Here is a 22412-nt window from a genome sequence, read left to right as displayed (position 1 = left end):
CACGGCCAATCCAAACAGGATTCGTTATACACAGTAAATAATTGAATTAAAAAAAGTTGCCATTACATACAACAGTTATTACCCTTCCTAAAAATATAACTTTTTAATTTAAATTTACAAATCAAAACAGTATTTTAGTGGGCAAAATTATTTTAAATATAGTTTTATATTATTCTGGGACTTTAAAAAAATTCTACATTTTTGTTTCATTGATCATTGTTAATACCCAGTGGAGCCATTTTTGAGAAAATTATGGAAAAGTTTGATTAAAGCTTGGTTCAGATCGACTTGATATTTTAATGTTTTTTTTGTGTGCCAAATTTATAATAATCTTTTACTAAAACCGAAACTAGGTAGTGTTAAAATGCAAATAAAAGTTAGCAACTTAATGACAAAATAAAATTTTCGTGTGTGCCTTTTCTCTGTGCACAACTCCCCTTTTGAAGTTACGCGGTAATTGCGCAAGTGCAGGGACTTCTCTTTGGAATTGTTACCTGAACTCTGTTTATCTCGAAAGAGGTAATTTTTTTAATTCCGCCTGGGTCGTCTTTTTGTGGGGTGGCTTTGTGTTTCCTTTTCAATTTATAATCGCAACAGGAACCAGAGCAGCACGTCGACACCCATCAGAATAAATGTTTAAAAGTTTGAATTTCCCATTCGCCTCTGCCTGTTCCCTATTTTCTTATCGCTCGATTTTGTTCTCTTTGCATACCTTTCAAACGACTTTTGTGCGCGGCGTAATGTTAAATGGAGATAAGCCTAATTATTGAAATAATATGCCTGGATTTTGTTTACGTTTCGAGATTATTTTTTTGCACATTTGTATAAACAAATGTGCAGAACTTTTCAACAAAAACGAGCTGTTTCGGACTTGCTTCATAACGCGATATGCTCGGAATGCCTGGCTGGCGTTGCATTCGCTATAGCCTAGACAAATGGTAGTACTCAGATTCGAAAGTACGCCGGGATGCCTGGCCAAAAAGTGGCTGCCTTGGGTTATCTGATTCGCGTAGAGTAACCCAATCCGAAAACCATCCAACCTGCCGCACCTGTGCAATTGCCAAAAACGAGAGAACACAACAACAACAAACAACGGCAGAAGGGGTACAGAAAGAAAGATAAAATTAACCGCAAACAGCTGTCGGGCATTGGAAAAAACTTGCTCCTGCACAGAGAAAAATACAATTATATCGGTCCTTATATTATATTAAAAAGTTTTTTTTAAAAAACACTTTAAAACGAAGGAAGAAAAACATTTTAGGAATATTTGTTGATATTTTTGGAATTGTCCAGTACTAATTTGAAGAAAAACCAAAGGACCGTCAATCTAGAACTGAAATCTTTATTACAATTTAAAAAATTCATACTAAATATGAAAATTGTCAAAATAAAATTAAATCTTAAAAATCCTTCAAATTGAAAAAAAAATCATGATGCAGTTTTTTTCGGTGAACTTGCCACGCTAAGTAAACAGAAACCAGCAACTTGCGTCTTAACAAAATGCAAACAAAACTGCATAAAAGGAGAAAAACAAATACCAGTGAATAAAAATAATTTTATCTTTATGGAGAAAGGCCGCTTCACCGACCCCACTCCTCGTCGCATAGAAACAACACGGTAGGCTCTGGTTCTTTTCTAAACACGGGAATATGGCCAAAACAAAGAAAACACGTAAACTGTTTGGTGTGCAAATTTGCTTTAGCTCTGTGTCTTCTTCTTAATTCATTCATATCGTCCAATTCTATTCATTCCTTACTCTCCCATCCTTGTTTATTGTTTTTGTAGTCGTGTAGTTTTTAATAACATTGTATAATTTATTCGATTATTTTTGGTAGAAGCAACCTTATTTTATTAAAAATTGTTAGTGACATTATTTTTGAGATAAAAATCTCACATAAGGAATTTTTTCTTCTTAGTATAAAGTACGATTCATAAAACTGAAAATTATTTAGGGGACAGTGATTAACCATTTCGCTGACACTGATGTTTGCCTATTTGTTGCCTGGTTATTTTTGGTGTTCCTTTTGACCGATATCTAACTATAGTCGCCAACTGTTTTCAATTGGTAAACAAGAAAAACGGCTGAAAACTTGTAAAACTTTAGAGCAACTTAGCTTGAATGGCTGCATTTGTTTAGCATGTTGCTGGGACTGCAACTTGAAATTTTGTTATTGCTACTCTGCCCACTCACAAAAAGATTTTCGTTTTCGTTTGATTGGTGAACTGCATGGGCGTATCTTGTTGTGTGAATGAATCCGTGCAAAGCCGTGAATCCGAGTCTCCAGTCTGTTTGCCCGCCCACTCCCCACGTCTGGATTTCGGAATCTTTCGTAACCACTTTCGATTTTTGGGGTTTGTCCTAATGAAAATCGTGTATAATCTAACCCAAGTGTGGCCTCCGAGGGGTTTTAATTGGAGCGGGTTGCGTGCCGATTATTCCCGCGGATTTAAGAGTATGGAGAGAGCTCATTAAAAAAGTCCCAAACTTTATTGCTGCTTTGGGCAAATGTCAAGAGTTCAGCCCCAGAAGCGACACAAAAACGGATTTCCTTCTATTCTCGTTTCTACTTAGTGAACATTAGTTTTGGTGGGGCTGGCAAATTAGCAAAACCGAGATTCTTGTGGAATTCCCCGGCCCGAGTAAATGACTGCCATTTTCTTATGTATGAAAAAACAAAAGCTGTGAACAACTTTTATGCTAACGAGACTGGAAAGGCAAGAAAAAGGCAGTGAAAATTCACATTTGCTGATGGCCACAAAGCTGTCATGAAGGAAGCAGAACAAAACGTGCTGATGGAACCGGCTAACAAGAACATAACAAACATGATAAAGTACAGGGTAACATGTGCCGGCTAACGGCACTCTGGTTAATCATTAATAACCATTTACCATGGCCAAAACGCCAAGAAAAATAGACAAAAAGCGGGAGCTCTAGTGTTAATTTTAGAAAATGTACGGGTTCTGGGATTTTTTGTTAAAATAAGTGAACGTAAATTTACCCACCTTAACATTGGCCTGTCAAATATTTGTATATTCTGATGAGTTCTTTGTAAGTTAAGAATGATTGCATCGTTTATATCAGCCATGATTCAAAATTAGTCTTGAAAGTAAAGAAGATCTTAAAGTACGATTGTAGACGAATCCAAAACAAAAAGCACTTATCGATTTTACTATGTTTTGGAATTCTTCATAAAAAAATCATTAGTAATTAAATATTAAATTTTGTTTTTTTATTATTTAATTAATACTTAAAACTTTAATAAATGAATTTAGCTTGAAAATCATTTAAAAACTTTAGGTGTAGGCTAATAAGAGATTTAAATGAGTAATCCGTAAAATGTTTCTTGTGTGGAAAATATCTGATTTATGTTGAGAAAACAATTCCATCCAGCTGTGCCCCGCCTATGTATGTGTTCTCGATTTTATTTTTGTTTCGGCTGCCTTGCCATGTGTAAACTTATAATTTTATGCACAAATCGATTAAACGCCGCAAAATACCGAAAGTTTATTTCCAGCGGCCAGTGAAAAAGAACACTCGAGTTTGGTGTTTACAGATTTGTGGGCGTTTGCGTGGCGAAATGTGTTTTGTGCTCCACTTTTCTCGGTTCTCAGTTTTTTCGGACAGTTTCAGTTGCCTGATAACTTCCGATCGATATTGATCGATTTCCACATTTGTTGGGCAAAACAAATAAGCGTTTACACTTCTTCGCTGCCACTTTTGCTGCCGCTGATTAGATAAGCAACTTATCAAAGTGGGATGCCTATCAGTTTCAATTATCGATGAATTGGCCTAATTTACAACAAGTCGAATGGGCTGCGAATTATTCAATTAAATTCAAATCTAGCAGCCACAGAAACGAAATAAAGAGAGATTTCCCAACGCAAGCTCGCAAACATAAACACTCAGTGTTTTCCTTGTTGCTATATTTTATTCATAGAAAATTTGGGTTAATGACGTGCCATACGCCTCTCGGTGGGTGTGGCAGGGGGAGGTGGGTGGGAAGCGGTGGGGGGAGAGAGCTAAAGCAGATGCCCTCACAAATCCCAGAAACATCAAATAGAAAATGCAATGCAAAGCACAGATGACGCTAAAGATAGAAAACCATAGATAAACATGAATGTTTGAGCACATGTGTGAGTTTTGTGCTTGTGACGTTGTCGATTCCGTTCATATAAAAACTTGATCTTTTGATTATCATCGTTTTATGCGTTCTTTTCGCTTTTCTTTTCACCGAGCAACCACTCGACGCATTTGATGATCGACGCTTTTCTAACTCCGGATTACAAAGACCAGACCCCGGCACTCAAGACCCCAGACCCCAAACCCAAGACCCCAAGACCAAGATCAGACCAAGGGCCGAGACATCTCGACACTTGGCTGACCACAGATGGCCATAGTTGTCCAAGCTGTTGATACTCTTAGTTGTTGGTGAAAGTGTAAAGTCATGACGGTCTGCTGCTGATGCACAATTCGCCAGCAACAACGTATCGCTTACCTTCCAACTGACCACATAAATCCGCTAAAAGCCAACATGACATTGTAGACCTTCTCCCGCAATCGCTCTCTATTTTTCGAGGAATACAAATCCACGAAGCAGCTGTAAAACTATTTGTTTTACCAAATCCCACTCAGAACTTATGGGACAAAACAAAACCCAAGAAAAACAGAACTTATATAGGCGGAGTGGATATGAAAGTCTCCAGCAGTGCATTAAAGTGGTGGGCAGGAGAAATTAGAACTTTCAGGTCTATTTTCAGTTCGTTGACATTTCCACTGAACTGCGTAAATTGATTTAATACCAATTTGTTTTATTAAGAATTCTCCATATTTTATTTGTGAAAATAATGTTTTCTTTTGTTTTAATATACATATATTAAAATAAGTCCTTTGTTCAAAACTGTATGTAAATTTCTGATACATTTCTCAGAAATTATTTGATGATAAGAAACTGGACTATACCGCTTTTAATTCGTTTTTAATAAAAATAATTTGTTTTTAAAATGTTTGAAAACTTGTTATCACAGTTCCTGTTCCATATCTTAACATTTTTGGGACTCGCCAATATTGGCCAGACTTCCTTTGTGTTTGAGTTATCAGTAAGTATTTTTAAACGAGCTGAGAATGTGCCAAACTGGGTTGAGTATACCCTAGCTTGGGATAAGTCCCCAGAGTTATTACTTCGACACGTTGTTGTTTGGTCCACCCCAGTGTCGTTCATCTGCATTTACGCATAACAACACAATGAACAAAAGGGGGGAAATGCAAATGGGACAGATATGGCGGTGCGTGTGCTCACATCTTTTGGTGAGCAATTAACGGCGGCAACTCTGTCTGTCTGTCGCCCTTGACAAAAGTGTCTGCAACACTTGCCCCTCTCCTGCTTCCCGGCAGTCAAGTCACTTCCTGTAATAGAAACACAGGCAACATGCAACACAGCATGAAAGATGTACACACAGATACGGATGCGGTCAACGCAATAGAATAGGACTAATAACCTTTCTGATAAAAATAATCAATTTATACATAATGTTTTGATTAACAAAAGTTTTTAATGATGGGCACAATAAACTAAAGATCAGAAAAATTGTGATCTTAAGTTTTCGTCCTTTAAAATAAAAGCAGAGGTAGATGTTTTTTTTTCGATAACATTTGAAACAAGAAAGGAAAGCTAACTTCGGGCGGAGCCGAAGTTGATATACCCTTGAAGAATATTCTGTAAATTATATTCTCCAAAATTATTTATATGATGCATTCTTAATACTCATAAAAAATCCCAACTTCCTAACTTTACAAACACCAAAGTTATGGCATTTCCGATCAATCAGTTATATGGCAGCTATAGGATATAGTCGTCCGATCCTTATGAAATTTGGTAAGTCAGACTGATTAGCCAAAACTAAAACCCATAGAACTTCCTAACCTGCTAACTTGAAAAACACCAAAGTTATGGATTTTCCGATCGTTCAGTTATATGGCAGCTATATGATATAGTAGCCCGATCCGGCTCGTTCCGACTTATATACTACCTGCAATAGAAAGACAACTTTTGGGAAAGTTTCAAGCAGATAGCTTTAAAACTGAGGGACTAGTTTGCGTAGAAACGGACGGACGGACAGACGGACGGACAGACGGACATGGCTTGATCGACTCTCCTGGTGATGCTGATCAAGAATATATATACTTTATAGGGTCGGAAATGTCTCATTCACTGCGTTGCAAACTTTTGACTGAAATTATAATACCCTCTGCAAGGTATAAAAAGGATAATCTAAATAAGCTCGATAAGCAGCTTTCACGTTCAATCATGGAATAAGATAATTTTTGTATATTATTTTGCACCCTTCTGTAAGCGGTACATATAGGATTCACACGTTCGTGCCTTCCAATTTCCTCCCTTCTCATGCAATGCAGCTTCCGTTTGTTTCAACAGAAATCTCAGATAAACCGCAGATATAGAGCCGCAAAGAGAACGGCAGCAGTAAATAGGGCGGAAAATTATGCGTAGTTGAAATTAAAACGCATCCAGCATAATCATTAGACATAACAAGAACAACACCCTGGCATCATCATCATCATCGCCAACTTGACATTTGAACGAGTTTTGATGCGGGTTGCCTTCGGAGTCGGAGTCAAATCCCCAGTTCTCACTATCCAATGTTCCCTCGTTGTAAATATGTATACATTTGTGGCCGGGAAAAAGGTTTTTGCTCTTCTTCTGGGGCTACTTTGCGAAATTGTTGTTTTCCTGCTTTTGTTTTTATTGCACGATTTGGTAATTTGGACTTTGGCTACTGCCGCAATAGTTCCCCCGATCGCATCACGATCTGCAGTCCTGACCTCAGGTTGATTTTGCGGCCCATGCTCTTTCTCTCTCTCTGAATTTCCCAAGCCAGCATTAGCGAGTTATCTTTATGTTGAGAAAAACTCTTATTTCCGCTGTGGAAGTAATATGGGTTAACCTCGCCTCGTAGACCTAATATGAACATACACCACTACTTGCCCAACCAGTTTGAGGCTTATGATTTAAATGCAGCCAGTTAACTGGGTCAATGTTTCGTGTATATAGCCGACTTTATGCGTCTTAAACCAGATTTAACGCAGTCAATTGCCAAAAACAACAACAACTTATTTCCGCAACTGCAAAGGAAATTGCAACTCTGCAGCAACACCAACGACAACACCAACAACAACATCAACAACAACAACAACGACAACACCAACAACAACGACCACAAAGCGGGCCTGTCATCGTTCGCTTTGTGGCCACAATTTTATCTCGAGAGGTCATTTACACTATTCAGCTAAAAAGAAGAGAGCGAACAAAAAGCGAGACAGCAGAAAGTCTACTTGTACTTCCACGCTGTTTGTGAGAATGTGCGTCTGGCTTTTCCCAGCGAGTTTGTTGGGCCCGTCTTTAAGTACCCTGTACTTATATTGAAAAGTCTACCAACAAATAGAGCCAATCGGACTATTGTCTTGAAAAGCATCGCCATGACATTAAAGATATGGAATATAATTGGAAACTAGAGTTCTTCCTGAGTTCGAATATTACATATACCAAATAAAAAGCTCTTAACTTTTGATGTGATACCCAAAAATACTTTTTTAACTGATTTGGAAAGAGATAATTATGAATAATAGTATTACAATTACCATGAATTACAAAGAACTTTATTACAAATTACTTACCATCATTGTTTTTCTAGGTGCATTTGGAGGGGTCGGAAACGCTTTCTTCTCCCTTTTTCGAGTGCCTTCTATACAAATTTCAGTACTGGTAATTCCATAGTCGGAAATCTCGTCCCTATCGCCTTCGTTTTTCCTCTTTTGCCACAACTTGTTCTGTGATGCTTTCTTCTGCGTCTTCACGCAGACATAGACAAAAGATACGCAGTCTAGGCAATCAGCTCCAACGGCTGTTTATCACTTGTGGGCTTTGGCTTCCTCCACGCTTGAGTGTCTATTGTGAACGCTTTCTGAATGCAGCGGTGCTACACAGGCCTATGTACATGCATATGTACATATAAACGAACACTTGTACCCGAGAACTTCACTCGGAGCAGCCGTCAATGTCATAATCAGCCCGAAAAAGCATAGAAGTGAAGAGATACGGCCTCAAGTGGTATCTTGAGACCCGAGCTGAGCTTAGGCCAGTTCCTGGTCGAAGGTTATTACTCGAGGGTACCTGTAAATTTGACGCCTCTCTAATTGCTTCCAAGGCTTGATGGCGACCGGAGACGCGATAGTTTTCTCGGTTTATCTGCACTTTCGAAAGCCGCGGAAACCTGCATAAGTGTAGTCACGTATGGCGAACCCACAAATGGGTCAAAACTATTGCACTTCCCCGACGAGTGTCGTTTGCATGGGCCTCAGGTCCGGAGTTTCAATTGCAATGCCCGTAAATTGTATATGCTACTTCCTGTCCGTCGCTCCAAGATATATCAATTATCAATTAATAATTAACAATTAGCCGCGCTACATGACCAATAAATCAAAAGGCTCATATCAGCAGGAGCCCAACACTCACGCACTTAAAGCACTCTCAATTTGGGTCAACGATCCCCAAATAAAGTTGTATATTGCGCCTACGCTACTAGGAAACTCCCCCACACTCTCCATCGCTATGTCGTATATTAATAAGCCTAATTAAGCATAATTTCTTGTTTGGAAAGACACACTGGTTTACATTTTTGATTATTTACGAGAATAATCTGGTTCAGCCCCATCAGCGACGAATTTCGAAGATTTATGGATGGGATGAGACAGAGATTTCGATCGGAAGTGCTTGTAGATCTGTTTGTTAAGCATGGTTATTTATAAATTGCTGAATTTTTAATATTTTCCATATTTTTTCAGATCTTTCCACCGCACCACAAGGAAATGTTCAATTTGCTTGGTTTTTCCTATCAATATAAAAACACAATAAAATTATCCAAATAAACTCAACCGAATAATTGAACGACAAACGACGAAATTCAATCGATATCTCTACTAAGCCAGTTAAATACTAAGAAAACATGGATCTAAGTCTGGAACGCGATAGCTCCGCGCTGGGTAGTCTGTTCCAGCAGATTATCAATGACATGAAGGTGAGTTTTCCAACTTGTTGTTCTATAGTTTCTGCGGAAATTCAATGTAATTTTAAACACGAACTCTGCTACCGAATGTTCCGTTTTCGGGTTCTTGGAACTTAAAAGCATTTTGGGGAAACGTACATATTGAAACCGTAATAACCTGACCCCGATCATATAACAGAAAACCAACAAAATGAAATGATTTTATTTTTGCTGAAATTGTTCGACAATATGAACCGACTGGTTGTCTCAATTGTTTGCTATTGTGCCAAGAACTCATAGAATTGGTCTGAAATGCTCTTGTGTGTAAACAAAAGCCTCAAGCTAATAATGATAAACAAATATCATCAGCCAAGGTCAAAGCAAACACACAAAAGCCCGGGCGAAGCAATTAAGTTCTGATACAGAGTAATAAATTAATGCAAAAGAAATGTTTTCTTTACAATAATAACAGACAATTTTGAAACGTATATTCTCTTAACTTTGATGCTGAAATGGTTTTGTTTTTCATTTATGTATCTCTAATTGATTTAATGGCAAGAAATAAAATTGCAAAATCGTATCTAGCAGTCACACAAAAAATTCTCCACATTTTTCTCATTTATCTTAAGCTCGTGGCGAAACACGAAACTTTACTTCGCAAGCTTTTTGTTGATTTTTTTTATCATTAATTGATTTCATTGCTATCTGTTCATTGAGTGGTATCAATAATTTATGGCACCCATGACGCCATTTGTGGCAACTTACTTTCATAAAAAATGTTTATTGCGGTTATATAAAGTCGAGCCAGGCAATTTCATTTAACAAGCTTAAATTAACACCGTGTGCTGGGTTTCTGAAATGGGAAAATCTTTATCGCTGACTTAGCCTCTTGGGAGGAAATCGCTGGGATAGGCTCCCGGGATATGATATTATGGGATGGGATGTTGTATTCCCCCGGACGAACTACTGACAGCTGCCAATGATTAGTGACTTAATGGCACGAATTGAAAGCAGGTAATACATTAACTTCCCTCCCAGTTCTTATTCACTTCATTTTGCTTCGCTTCTATCTCCTCCATTCACTACTTTCCGATTTCTGCCTTACATTCTATTTTTAATACCAGCAGAACGAATATGAACTTTAACATTTGCTATCCTTTTTTTGAAGGGTATATTGGCGTTAGGAAGCGTTGCGAAAAACGTTTTTTAAAATAAATTTAAACCGAACCTATATTAAAAATGTTTATGGTATTGAATCCGACACTCTTTCATTAAAAAAGGTGTTTATTATTCACTTTCTGTAGGCAGCACTAGAAATATTAAAATGTAATAACCTTAACCTCTTTTTAAAGTAATTGTAGTTTATATTTTGTATTTTATTTTTTTAGGAAACATAAAAGTAGCAAATAACTATTATTTTTACTAATATAAAATACAATATTTAAAATATGGTAATCAAGTTGAAGCAAGAAACTATTATTTTCCTTCTTTGCCAATGTATTTGCAGTTTACGATATCTAGCTCTCCCGTTGCCTCATTTGCTATGCTGAGGAAAATTACATTTTCAGCACATTGTGATTGTAGTTCTCCCGCCAGCTGCTCACCGTCGCCTCATGGACAGGTGTTGGAATTCGCTGCGTCTTAAGTCTGTCGGCGGGGCATAGTACCGAAATAAACCAGCGGCGGGGAAGGAAAGATGAATGGCACCGCCTTCCCGCCCGCAGGTTGCTAATAATAGGAAAATGCTCGGCGTCTTCCCTCGGGGAGTGTGAACCCGAGTTTGGAGCCAGCCGACGGCTGTCAGATGCGGGCGAGTGCATTTTGTATTTATGAAATTTGGAAATTGTTCGGCACGCAATTGTGCAGAAGTTGCTGCTCATTTTTTTTCAACCTGAGTGTGAACTAGAGCAGAAACACATACTCGTACTGCCAGAGCATGTGCAATATGAATGCCTACATACAACTGTGTTTGGATCACCTTACCAGGTAATTCTTGCTGCCTTGCTTTGCTCTGATTTTGGCCTGATTCATGGCAAAAGATTGTCGGCGTTGCCGTTTTGTGGGCAGATCTGCTGGCCAACTTTTTCAGAGCCTGCAAATGCCATTGCAAATGTCACAAAGTTGCAGAAGATGCAAATGAGCCGCAGGAGAGAGTGCGGCAGCATTTTTCTCTTGGCTCTTGCTTAAAGGTTAAGCCAAAAGGCAGAAGGCTGTGTGGTAGCCCGGGCACTAAAATTAGTTTCATTTTAATTGCTTGGCTGCCTTTCTGTCTGACTTCGTTTTTATACCCTTGCAGAGGGTATTATAATTTTGGTCAAAAGTGTGCAACGCAGTGAAGGAGACATCTCCGACCCTATAAAGTATATATATTCTTGATCAGGATCACCTCCTGAGTTGATATAGCCATGTCCGTCTGTCCGTCTGTCTGTCCGTCTGTCTGTCCGTCTGTCTGTCCGTCTGTCTGTCCGTCTGTCTGTCCGTCTGTCTGTCCGTCTGTCTGTCCGTCTGTCTGTTTCTACGCAAACTAGTCTCTCAGTTTTAAAGCTATCGAGTTGAAACTTTGCACACAGCCTTCTTTCCTTTGCACGCAGTATATATGTCGGAACGGCCGGGATCGGCCGACTATATCCTATAGCTGCCATATAACTGATTGATCGGAAATGCCATAACTTTGGTGTTTGTAAAGTTAGGAAGTTGGAATGTGCTATGGGTTTTATATTTGGCCAATCAATCCGATTTACCAAATTTCATAAGGATCGGCCGACTATATCTTATAGCTGCCATATAACTGATTGATCGGAAATGCCATAACTTTGGTGTTTGTAAAGTTAGGAAATTGGGATTTTCTATCGGTTTTATATTTTATATATCAATCCGACCTACCAAATTTCATAAGGATCGGCCGACTATATCTTATAGCTGCCATATAACTGAACGATTGGAAATGCTATAACTTTGGTGTTTTTAAAGATAGGAAGTTGGGATTTTTTATGAGTATTAAGAATGCATCATATGAATAATTGTGGAGAATATAATTTACAGAATATTCTGCAAGGGTATATCAACTTCGGCTCCGCCCGAAGTTAGCTTTCCTTTCTTGTTTTTCTCTACCTTTTTTTATTTTTTGGCAACAGACCAGAACAAATTTATGCCCATGCCAAGGCAGAAACAGAAACTTCTTAGAGGCTGCCGCAACTTCAATAAGCGTAAAGTCGAAACAGAAAAAAGGCTTACATTATTTGCTAATTTCATTTCTGAAATAGTTTTTCTTAACGGGAACCGGCAATTAAGTGCGGCTAATTCTCGATTGGTTAGTCGGTCCAAAGTTTATCCACGCAAGCCCAAAACGAATCGAAAGATATAATATCGCATTAAGCAAACTTAAAGGTTGTTAACTTCACCCAACCACGCTTCGCTCCGATGGCTGCACTTTGGGGCAAGTGTGGCAAGTGTGTGAGATGAAGATACATATTAAACCAGCCACCCCAACGAAAGACAAGCAATTGCCGGCTAAGCCGACAAATTGTCACTTTTGACAATAGGTAATCTCCGCTACGCTGCCGCGATTGTTGGTAACAGAAAACGACTGGAAAACGCACTGCAGTTTGTTATGAGTTTTCCGCAAAAGTGAAATTTTTCTGCTCTCTGAACCCAGCTGAACCGAACGTGTCGCTTTCTTCACTGCTCGCCAAGCTGCCACTTTTGCGGCTTCCACGTTTGTGGCCCTGCAACAATTGCCGCAGCTTTAATTTGCTTAAGATGCTCGGCCAGGCCATCAGACCACTTTAATGTCGTTAAGTAAAAACAATTTCATTAGCTTTGTGTTTATTTTGCAAGTTAATGTGCGTTTAGTAAAAGAAACCTGTGCTACTTTTCGTTCTTTTTTGTTTTTATGTAAGTGCTTTTATATAGTGCAATGTGTTTTTTATTTAGGTAAATCGTTAAAAACTTTAGGGCAAATGTAAGACACTTTTAAAGTTTTAATATTGTCCATAATCTTTAAAGTTAATGTTTGATAAAGAGACAACGAATAATTTGTATTTTTATCGATAGTAACATTCAAGGTGTTTGGTAATTAAAAACCAAAATGTAACGCTCAAAATGCCAACTATTTAAAAAAAAAAAAATTGTCTTCAAGTCATAATGATAAAAAAGGGAAAATTAAAATGTTAACTGAAGTTTCACATTACTTCAAGACTTCTATAAACAGAATACTTAAAGGTGCCCCATTTTAGTTGCTTATTATTCTTCTAAACCGATATTTGTGGCTAGAAAATTAAGTGATAGGTAAATCAGACCGTATATGGTCATGAAGCTGGCTCCGAGAAAGAGGCCAATGGCTCCGCCGAACGACATTATCAACTGATCTGTGCTGAACACGACCCTCCGCTTCATGCCCATCTTGGGAAGACCCATCTTGATGATCATCGTGCGCTCGAACTGCTCGCCCACGTAGTTTTGATCGCCCTGAAGGAATGGTAAAATAGGTTAATTGGGGGTCTTAAGAAGAGGGCCACTCCCTTGATCACACCCACCCCACTCTGTTCGTCCTCCTCGATGATGTTGTAGGTGTTCTCCCGGCACAACGGGAAGCAATCGCAGGGCTTTTCCAGCCACTTGGAGCGGGCAAGACAGAGCATTCCGGATATGTTGCAAATTGGAGCATTGGGAGCTGCCACATAGAAATAGGGCTTGCAGTTGCACAGACTCAAGGCCCATTTAATCCGGCACTCCAGTCGACACAGACTTGGATAATACGGCTTTAAGAAAGCATTTATAACTATTTAGAACTTTCCAAGTTCGACAAACATTCAAAACTCACGCTGTAGTACTCGAGATTGTTTTCGTCATTGTAGCGACACTTGCGATATGCCACCGGTAAGTTTCGCACCTCGGTATCCGCCGAAATCGAGTGAACCAGAAGCTTGAGAACGTAGGAGCTTTTGACCTTGGCATCAAAGGTGACAGTACGAAGATCGTGGGGAAGCATCATTTCATGGACATCGTGCAGGTACTTTAAAGTCATTTAAGATTATATGATTTATATTTAAAAGATATAATAGCTTCGCACCAGAAACACATGGGTCATGATGCTATTAAACGGCTTGTGCATTATCTGGCACTCGCTGAAAAAACCACACTGCCTTACTGCCGTCACATTCAAGTCCTCTCTGAAAAAGAAAATAAACAACCAGACCAGATATTTGTAAAGTAGGTGGAAGCAGTTTCTCGATCAGCAAATATCTACCTAAATTTGCAAAACCTTTTATATATAGATTCTATTATTTTTAAGGTAGGCAATAACTTAATTATTATAATTGTTAAAGCCATTGTAGGAGGCATACTCACATTTTGCCGTAGGGATTCCCGAACCTGGTTAACTGGCTGGTCGTCTGGCACAGTCCCACCTCCGTTATGATCGGCGCCAGGAGCACATGATTTTTAGGGGGAAGAACCTTCTCCTGTAGCTTCAGCAGAATGTCCAAGTAGGGCAAGTTGTCCAGACTAGTGTCATTCTCGAATGGCTTTAGCTTGTCCAAAGTGGTGTACTTCAGGCGGTTAAGAACACGCAAAAACTCGGCGTAGTAGGCTGCCTTTGTTGGATCTGCCGAAGAGTTTACTCCCCAAGTCCTCGATTGGATATAAGAAACAGTGTATTATTAAATCTGTATTCAGCATTCGATTCAAAGTAAAACTCACTGATTTAATATCTGGTCCACCTGCTCGTCGGACTCGTAGTTGGTGCAGAGTGTCACGCCCAGAAAGGTGAAGTTGCGCAGTGCGAAGAGGTACTCGTACTCGTAGACAATCGGATTGTCCCGGAATCGTTCCCACTGGTTGAGACAGCTGCTGATGGCGTAGTAGGCGGATGCCACAACCATGATCACCCAAAAGACGCGCTCGGTCCAGTGGAGATCCCTGCGGGCCACGTAGGGCATGCCGTGGATGGATGACTCCTCGCAAGCCTCGGCGCTCCAGTCGTGCGAGCTGTGTGGATGGATCGGCTGGCTTTCCTGGGACTTCATGATGAACTGAACGGAAGTTCCTCGCATGCGACCCCTACAATACCTGTAATGCCCCCCAATGTTCAAAGGCATGTTGTGGGTTGTGTTCGATTATAAACTTTAATGGTGTTTCGCTGTATGTTCAGCATGCATATATAATTGTCACGATTAGTGCTAGAGCTTCTTTAATGTCCCGCGGAACTCGCTGCAAATGGACACAGGTCGCTTCACATTGCGATTGTCGAAGGCCTCAAATTGCATCGCGAGCTTGTAGCGCCCTTCCAGATTGGGAACATTCAAACTGGCCTTCAATTCGATTTCGTAGTTAGGGGCATAATTGAAAACTGCCTAAAACAGATAGGGCTGATTGAAGGATTGTCTGAAATATCGGGTGGTATAATCAATTACCCCAGGTGTGTTTAAGCACTTGCTCTTGATCTCATCGGCATTACTGATGTACTGCGTCCAGAACTGATACCACTGCTGATTCTTTTCAAACATGCTCTTACAAAAATTGTTGCTGCTGGTGGAGAACATCGTCTTTTGCCAGGTGCCCTTTTCCAGGCGATTGACTTGACCCAAAAACTAACGCATAATAAAATAGTATATAAGAAGCAGATTTCTTATGGACAACTTACCTTTATTGTGTCCCCAGGCTGAACATCTTTCCAAACGACTGTATGTTTTCCCTCAACTTTAATTTTGCTTCCATCGTTGGTTACTTTTAAAAAGGACATGTCGAAGAGGCCTTCAACGTTGGAAGGATTTCCAGGAATATTAGTGCATGGGGCAAAAATGCCGTTGTCGTCCAATGTTAACTGGTAATCAATGGCACCAGTTAAGCAGATCAGTTGGAGCATCAGGATCTTCAAGGAAGCCCTCATTTTAACAAGGTTTTGGTATCCGGATACACTGGCCAGAACCTGCTCTATATATATACAGTAACGGGTCGTTAAACAATAATTCTAGTTGCACACACAATCAAATACGATAATATCTGTTCATTAAAACATCATAAATGGGCGTATCCATTCTGGCAAGCTAATAAGTATGTTAGGTCTGATTTTTATGCGATTGGAATTAGTGCTCTGTTTTTATGGCACGTGCAGCCCCTAATACTGATCGCGAATGTTACCTGCACTTGCTCTGCGGTCTTTATCTTAATCTGTAATGATCTAGACCGATAATAAATTATTTTATTTTTATTTTCAATTTTTTGTGTATTATCTAATAATAAACACATTTGTTTATTTAGCGATCACTTAAAAAATAAGTGTATTTAAAATACTTTTATTCATTTATGTTGGCTAGGTAGAATCTTTTTCACGTTTTAAGAACTTTGGCTCTCCGAATTTCGAAAAACCGTCAACACGCCCACATGCCCGGCTAGCTCAGTCGGTAGAGCATGAGACTCTTAATCTCAGGGTCGTGGGTTCGAGCCCCACGTTGGGCGAATTGTTTTTTTTCTTCGTTTCTCAATGAATACAAAACTAATAACATTTTTTTTCGAATTAATTTGCCTAAAATAGGGCTAACACCTAATTAATTTGGATTTAAAAACCTGTTTTTCAAATACGCTTAGTGTGGAATTTTGTGAAATGTTTAAATTAAACATTTTTGTAAATCACTTGATCGATGAAGATACGAAACTATCTTTAGGTGGTCAAATAAAACACCACATATTTCTTCTCAATAGTACAATTTAATATACAGTCAAGTTATTTAAGTTAGTAGTTGTTTATCCCCTACACTCCCTCAAGTAAAATGATTCTAACCTTGTCAGTGATTTCCATTTGTAATTCCACCTTATAGACAAATTTAAAAAACCAGATTAAACGTTAAATCAAAAGAAAAAAAATATTCTGGAACGGAGTAAAATTGGTATGAGACAAGGAACTAACTCTGCCTGGTTTGACTCTTAAAACTATATAAATATTAGTAAATTTGGGTTTATACTTCTACAAGTTAAATTTGATTGGAAAGCATTAATTATAGAGCCTGAAATCTCTTTAAAAATATGTGTTTATTTAGCAGGTGTAAAAAAATCAATTCGAAACCAAAAAAGCTTTGCTCTTTGGCTGGTTTTTTTGGTGGTTGTCGTTACAAGTGCCCGGCTAGCTCAGTCGGTAGAGCATGAGACTCTTAATCTCAGGGTCGTGGGTTCGAGCCCCACGTTGGGCGAAATGATTTTTTTTCCATTTAATTTATTTAAAATGTTCTCTAATTGTTGTCTGCGAACTTTGGCATTGCTTCTAAGTATTGAATTTGTTATGGTTGTGTGGGCTGTAAGAAAGTCAAATTTCATGTTTTGTTTATTTATAGACAAGTTACTATATGGCCGAATACCATCGACAAGACCTAATGAGTTTTTATTTATGGCAGCATTCGCAGCTGTTTCCATTTCTATGACAATGTCTCGCGGTTTTTCTCTTTTTCCCTCGCCTGTATTGTTTGCGCATTTAAAAAGTCTGAAAGCCATTTTCAAGGTTGAATCTCAACTGAAAATGGCAATTCACAGTGCATTTTATATGTAGTTAAGAGTTGATGCTGAACAGGATGTGGACCGGATCTCAACAGGCATGATGTATCTAGAGCAAGGTCCTTTTGCTTTGTGAGCAAATGTGCCTATGTATACAGTTGAGAGATTCCGCATTTCCAAATGGACTGCATTTTGTTAAAAAAAAAAACAAGAAAGGAAAGCTAACTTCGGGCGGAGCCGAAGTTGATATACCCTTGCAGAATACTCTATAAATTATATTCTCCAAAATTATTCATATGATGCATTCTTAATACTCATAAAAAATCCGAACTTCCTAACTTTAACAACAACAAAGTTATGGCATTTCCAATCGTTCAGTTATATGGCAGCTATAGGATATAGTCGGCCGATCCTTATGAAATTTGGTAGGTCGGATTGATTGGCCATATATAAAACCCATAGAAAATCCCAACTTTCTAACTTTACAAACACCAAAGTTATGGCATTTCCGATCAATCAGTTATATGGCAGCTATAGGATATAGTCGGCCGATCCTTATGAAATTTGGTAGGTCGGATTGATTGGCCATATATAAAACCCATAGAAAATCCCAACTTTCTAACTTTACAAACACCAAAGTTATGGCATTTCCGATCAATCAGTTATATGGCAGCTATAGGATATAGTCGTCCGATCCTTATGAAATTTGGTAGGTCGGATTGATTGGCCATATATAAAACCCATAGAAAATCCCAACTTCCTAACTTTACAAACACGAAAGTTATGGCATTTCCGATCAATCAGTTATATGGCAGCTATAGGATATAGTCGGCCGATCCCGGCCGTTCCGACTTATATACTGCGTGCAAAGGAAAGAAGGGTGTGTGCAAAGTTTCAATCCGATAGCTTTAAAACTGAGAGACTAGTTTGCGTAGAAACAGACAGACGGACAGACGGACAGACAGACGGACAGACGGACAGACGGACATGGCTATATCAACTCAGGAGGTGATCCTGATCAAGAATATATATACTTTATAGGGTCGGAGATGTCTCCTTCACTGCGTTGCACACTTTTGACCAAAATTATAATACCCTCTGCAAGGGTATAAAAACAATAAGTTTATAAAGCTATTACAAAAGTGAAATATTCTCTAAACCGATTTATTTATATTTTTATGAGTATAATTTAAAAAATTGTGCAGCTTTTTTCGGTTTTCCAATTCATTTTTGATTGTCCGGTTCTTATAAAATTTAAACCGCTACTCTGAAATTGTAAAATACTAATATCTCGGAGTATTTTCTTATATGTTTAAAAACACAAAGTTTTATGTTTCTAATTTTTTCCAATTGTTTTATGGCAGCTATATCATATAGTCGTCCAATCCGGCCCGTTATTTCGCAGTCGTATGGTTGTTTGTAATGTTGAGAATGACAAAAATGAATAAGACAGCTTTTTCCAACACCAGATTTGATTACAGATGTTTAGAGTGCAGGCCAAACTGATAATGACGCAGGTTACCATTACAATTCGTTCCATCTGTCTGCCTTCTCCCACACACAGACATTGAAATCGGAGAGGAGACAAGAATGTGAACTGCATTTCCCCTTCAAGCGCCACAAACAATTGGAGAGCATGAGAATCATCGTCTTAGTTGTATTAATTACTTTGCATTATTCCGTAAATAACTTTGCGGGAACAATTCTGGATGCTGTTCGCTCCGTAAATGTGGAATGACATGACTGGTGTGCCTCGCCAGCGTAGTTGGGTTTGACACATGGTGATTTGAACTGTGTTGAGTGCTCTGCTTGTTAAATATCAGTAACAAGGCCATTAATTCAAATTAATATGAAATTGCATTTGTGATTCACAAGCTGTGATATAGTTGAGTATTGTTAATGATAGAGAGCGTGTTGTTGACGCTCCCAATTATGCAAAACAGTTATGAAACTAAAGAAATATTTATTAGATATATTTTCGATACTCTACTCACAGAACAATACATTTAAACTCGTTTGGCCGATTTTCTAGTTTCCAAACCCCGCTGCAAACAAATTTTTCTGCCTCAATAATATGTGGGTATCTTGTTAAACATATGTTTTTTCCCAATATATATACATTGCCATTTTTACTCGTGATATTTTTTGATAAGTATCAACGCGGAGTACATTGTAAATGTCAAATTTAATTTGTGTTTAAGATAGATTTTACAAATCCCGCTATGTTATGTTTATCCGTAATCGGATTTGAAACTGGTACGATACCGACTATATAAGACGTGATAATGCTTCTGTTGGTGTAACATCATGTTGAAAACTCTGCTGCTGCTCGTCGTATTAGTGTCCGGTTCCTGGGGCGCGGACTACGAACTATTGCTCGAGGATCCCGATATATTCGCACCCTGCACCGAAGGACCCCCCGGATCGGTTGGATTCCACGATGCATTCAACATTAAAGATCTGGTTCTTAATCAGGACGCCGACATCATTCACATCTCAGAGAATTTGACCACAATATGGGATGTGCAGCCCACCGATCGCATTTCCGTAAATTCAGTCTTCCTAAGACGAAATTAACAGACTATAAAACCATTGCAATTTCAGGCCAGGTTTGCATTGTGGCACTACAACCGCGGCAACTGGGAACCCACTCTCTTTAGCATTGCGACGCCCGACTTTTGCTCCGCGATTTTCGACGAGAATCAGTCATGGTTCAAACAGTGGACCAGATACATTTCGAACCGGGATGAGGTGCAGGAGAAGTGCCTGACAACGCGTGGTGTAAGCTGGGGTTGCGGGGTCGAGCTATACAGTTTGTTTTTCAACAAAATTTACAATTTCAGACTGTTTGGATGCATAATCCATTCGATCTGAAGCTGCGCCTAAACAACATACGTGGCGCTACTCTTCAGGGACGCTACAAAGCTGTGGTCACCTTTGAAGCTGTCGACGAAAGGGACGTGCCCCGAAAGAACACCGTATGCTTCGAAATCAGAGGAGAGGCTGAGAAGATAAAGAATTAAGATTTTCAAGCTCTGCACCGAATGCAGTTAATTGTCCCACAAAGAAGTCTAATGCTCGACTTCATCATATTGTCAAAACATTTTATTGTTCATAGATTGTATTAAATAAACCTTTCTTTGCTTTTCTCTAAGTATCAAGCACTTTATCCTTGCTGCTTAAAGCAAAACGGTATTTGGGCTCACTTTAAGATTCTTTGATCGTAATAGAAAATATTTCCTGATTCGGCTACGAAGCTGTCACTAAGCAATGACTTTTAATTGTACATTCTTTGGTTAACAAAACAAACAAAAAATGGCAGGAATTGGAATTGTTTACGAATTAAACAAAGGGGACGAAAATACACTATTAAAATTATTTGCTTAGTGAGGGCTTCCTTTTCGAATTAGGACATATTTTTTCATTTCTATATCATAGTATTGCTTGATTTTGTTGGTCGAATAACGAACATTTCGACTAAATTAAAGTGGTTTTTGAAGATAATAATCAGTTAACATTAACTTCCCAGTTTCAATGTTAATGTCTGACATTGTCTGACAAACAGATTGCTTGTAAATTGTTAGATGTCGATGACATTATATAAAGAAGCATGTTATGTTATAATCAATAATTAGAAAATAATCCCACACGATTCGGAAACGGCTATAAAGGCTCTGATACCACATTGTTAGGGGTGACTTCATGATGAAAACTCTGATGTTGCTCTTTCTTGGCGTGACCAGTTCCTGGGCCGCGGACTACGAATTTCTGCTCGAGGATCCGGACATCCTTTCGCCGTGCACTGACGGTCCGCCCGGCGCTATCGACGCCCGAGAGGCAGTCGATTTTGAACATATTGTGATCAATGCTGAAGCTGATATACTCCACGTTTCCGGCAACGCCACCGTCAATTGGAATGTGCACCCCACCGACCGTATTACAGTAAACCAGCTTGTTCCCAATGGAATAACACAAGAATTAAGACCCTAACTTTCGCATCCTTGCAGGCAAAGCTTGAACTTTTACACTTCAACCGCGGCAGCTGGGAGCCCACTGTTTTTACAATGAACGCGAAGGACTTCTGCTCCATCATGTACGATAAGAACCAGTACTGGTATAAGTATTGGACTACCTATATTATCAATCGCGATGAGGTTGAGGAGAAGTGCATCAAAGGGCCTGGTGTAAGTGGCATCCTTGGAATTTTGATTCCATACGTGCAGAGAATATTATTGTTTTACGCAAACGCAGTGACCCTGTTCTTTCTTCTATACCACTTCAAAAGTTGTTTTCTTTGTGACATATTTCCGTTGCAAATAGAACAAGCTTATATCGTATCCAATTTGATCGAAATAAGACTGGTCGGGCCAAGTCAGATTTTCCCTTGTTGTCTGCAGTTTCAGTTAAACGTGTTTAGTACTTGGTTTGAATATAAAATTTCTATATTCTACTGCGAAAAAGGGTACTTAGCATTCGATCCGGAAAGCTAAATTAATTAATTTTTAATTTCAGGTCGTGTTGGTACATGAACCCTTCGATGTAAGGCTTAAATTTATGAATCTATATGGTCCAACTCTTCGAGGACGTTATAAAATGGTAATAACGTTTCACGCACTCGACGATTTCAACGTGCCGCGCCCAAAACCTATTTGTGTAGAGATCAGAGGGGAGTTCCTAAAGTTGAAATAGTGGAATAAAAAACAGAAACTGTTAATAAATAAATTATTGGAATTTTGAATAAAGATTCACTAAAAAAAGAAAGCAAAACTTTTGCAAACTTTTCATCTCTGCCATTCTATTATTCTCATTGTTGATATAAAAATGGTTCTTCCGTTTTGAAAACTTTGTGCTATATCTTTGCTTTACGATTA

The 22412-nt window shown here is 38.8% G+C and overlaps 5 protein-coding genes and 2 non-coding genes across 31 annotated transcripts in view; 5 read left to right on the top strand and 2 right to left on the bottom strand.

The window, feature by feature from the left end:
- The window catches only part of LOC108044269 (protein MTSS 2), a 42594-nt gene that overhangs the window by 944 nt on the left and 19238 nt on the right, over window positions 1–22412 (top strand). For all 25 annotated transcript variants that reach the window (XM_017123227.1, XM_017123206.1, XM_017123217.1 and 22 more), the window contains exon 2: window positions 8858–9090. In XM_017123227.1, coding sequence (XP_016978716.1) covers window positions 9019–9090 — 72 coding nt within the window. In that variant the 5' untranslated portion in view covers window positions 8858–9018. The remainder of the gene's footprint in view (window positions 1–8857; window positions 9091–22412) is intronic.
- Window positions 12187–15155, bottom strand: LOC108044276 (sodium channel protein Nach). The gene is made up of 6 exons (XM_017123234.2): window positions 14758–15155; window positions 14407–14688; window positions 14129–14228; window positions 13880–14071; window positions 13593–13817; window positions 12187–13524 (listed from the first exon to the last, which is right to left on the bottom strand). The coding sequence occupies exons 1-6, from the start codon at window positions 15153–15155 to the stop codon at window positions 13300–13302; spliced, it is 1422 nt and encodes a 473-aa protein (XP_016978723.1). The 3' UTR covers window positions 12187–13299.
- LOC108044274 lies at window positions 15164–16236 on the bottom strand. Its single transcript, XM_017123231.1, has 3 exons — window positions 15701–16236; window positions 15471–15647; window positions 15164–15410 (listed from the first exon to the last, which is right to left on the bottom strand). The coding sequence occupies exons 1-3, from the start codon at window positions 15944–15946 to the stop codon at window positions 15237–15239; spliced, it is 597 nt and encodes a 198-aa protein (XP_016978720.1). The 5' UTR covers window positions 15947–16236; the 3' UTR covers window positions 15164–15236.
- On the top strand, window positions 16443–16515 carry Trnak-cuu. The gene has a single exon. It is a non-coding gene; the product is annotated as a tRNA-Lys (tRNA).
- Trnak-cuu lies at window positions 17171–17243 on the top strand. Its single transcript has one exon. It is a non-coding gene; the product is annotated as a tRNA-Lys (tRNA).
- LOC108044273 lies at window positions 19747–20695 on the top strand. Its single transcript, XM_017123230.1, has 3 exons — window positions 19747–20088; window positions 20146–20322; window positions 20385–20695. Exons 1-3 carry the CDS (start codon window positions 19849–19851, stop codon window positions 20562–20564), a joined length of 597 nt encoding a protein of 198 aa, XP_016978719.1. The 5' UTR covers window positions 19747–19848; the 3' UTR covers window positions 20565–20695.
- On the top strand, window positions 21086–22301 carry LOC108044275. Its single transcript, XM_017123233.1, has 3 exons — window positions 21086–21483; window positions 21549–21725; window positions 22054–22301. The coding sequence occupies exons 1-3, from the start codon at window positions 21244–21246 to the stop codon at window positions 22228–22230; spliced, it is 594 nt and encodes a 197-aa protein (XP_016978722.1). The 5' UTR covers window positions 21086–21243; the 3' UTR covers window positions 22231–22301.

The sequence above is a fragment of the Drosophila rhopaloa genome, unplaced genomic scaffold (assembly GCF_018152115.1).
Source record: "Drosophila rhopaloa isolate 14029-0021.01 unplaced genomic scaffold, ASM1815211v1 contig_115, whole genome shotgun sequence".
NCBI lineage: Eukaryota > Metazoa > Arthropoda > Insecta > Diptera > Drosophilidae > Drosophila > Drosophila rhopaloa.
The sequence above is the reverse complement of the archived record's forward strand: the minus strand, read 5'-3'. Positions and strand labels throughout refer to the sequence as shown.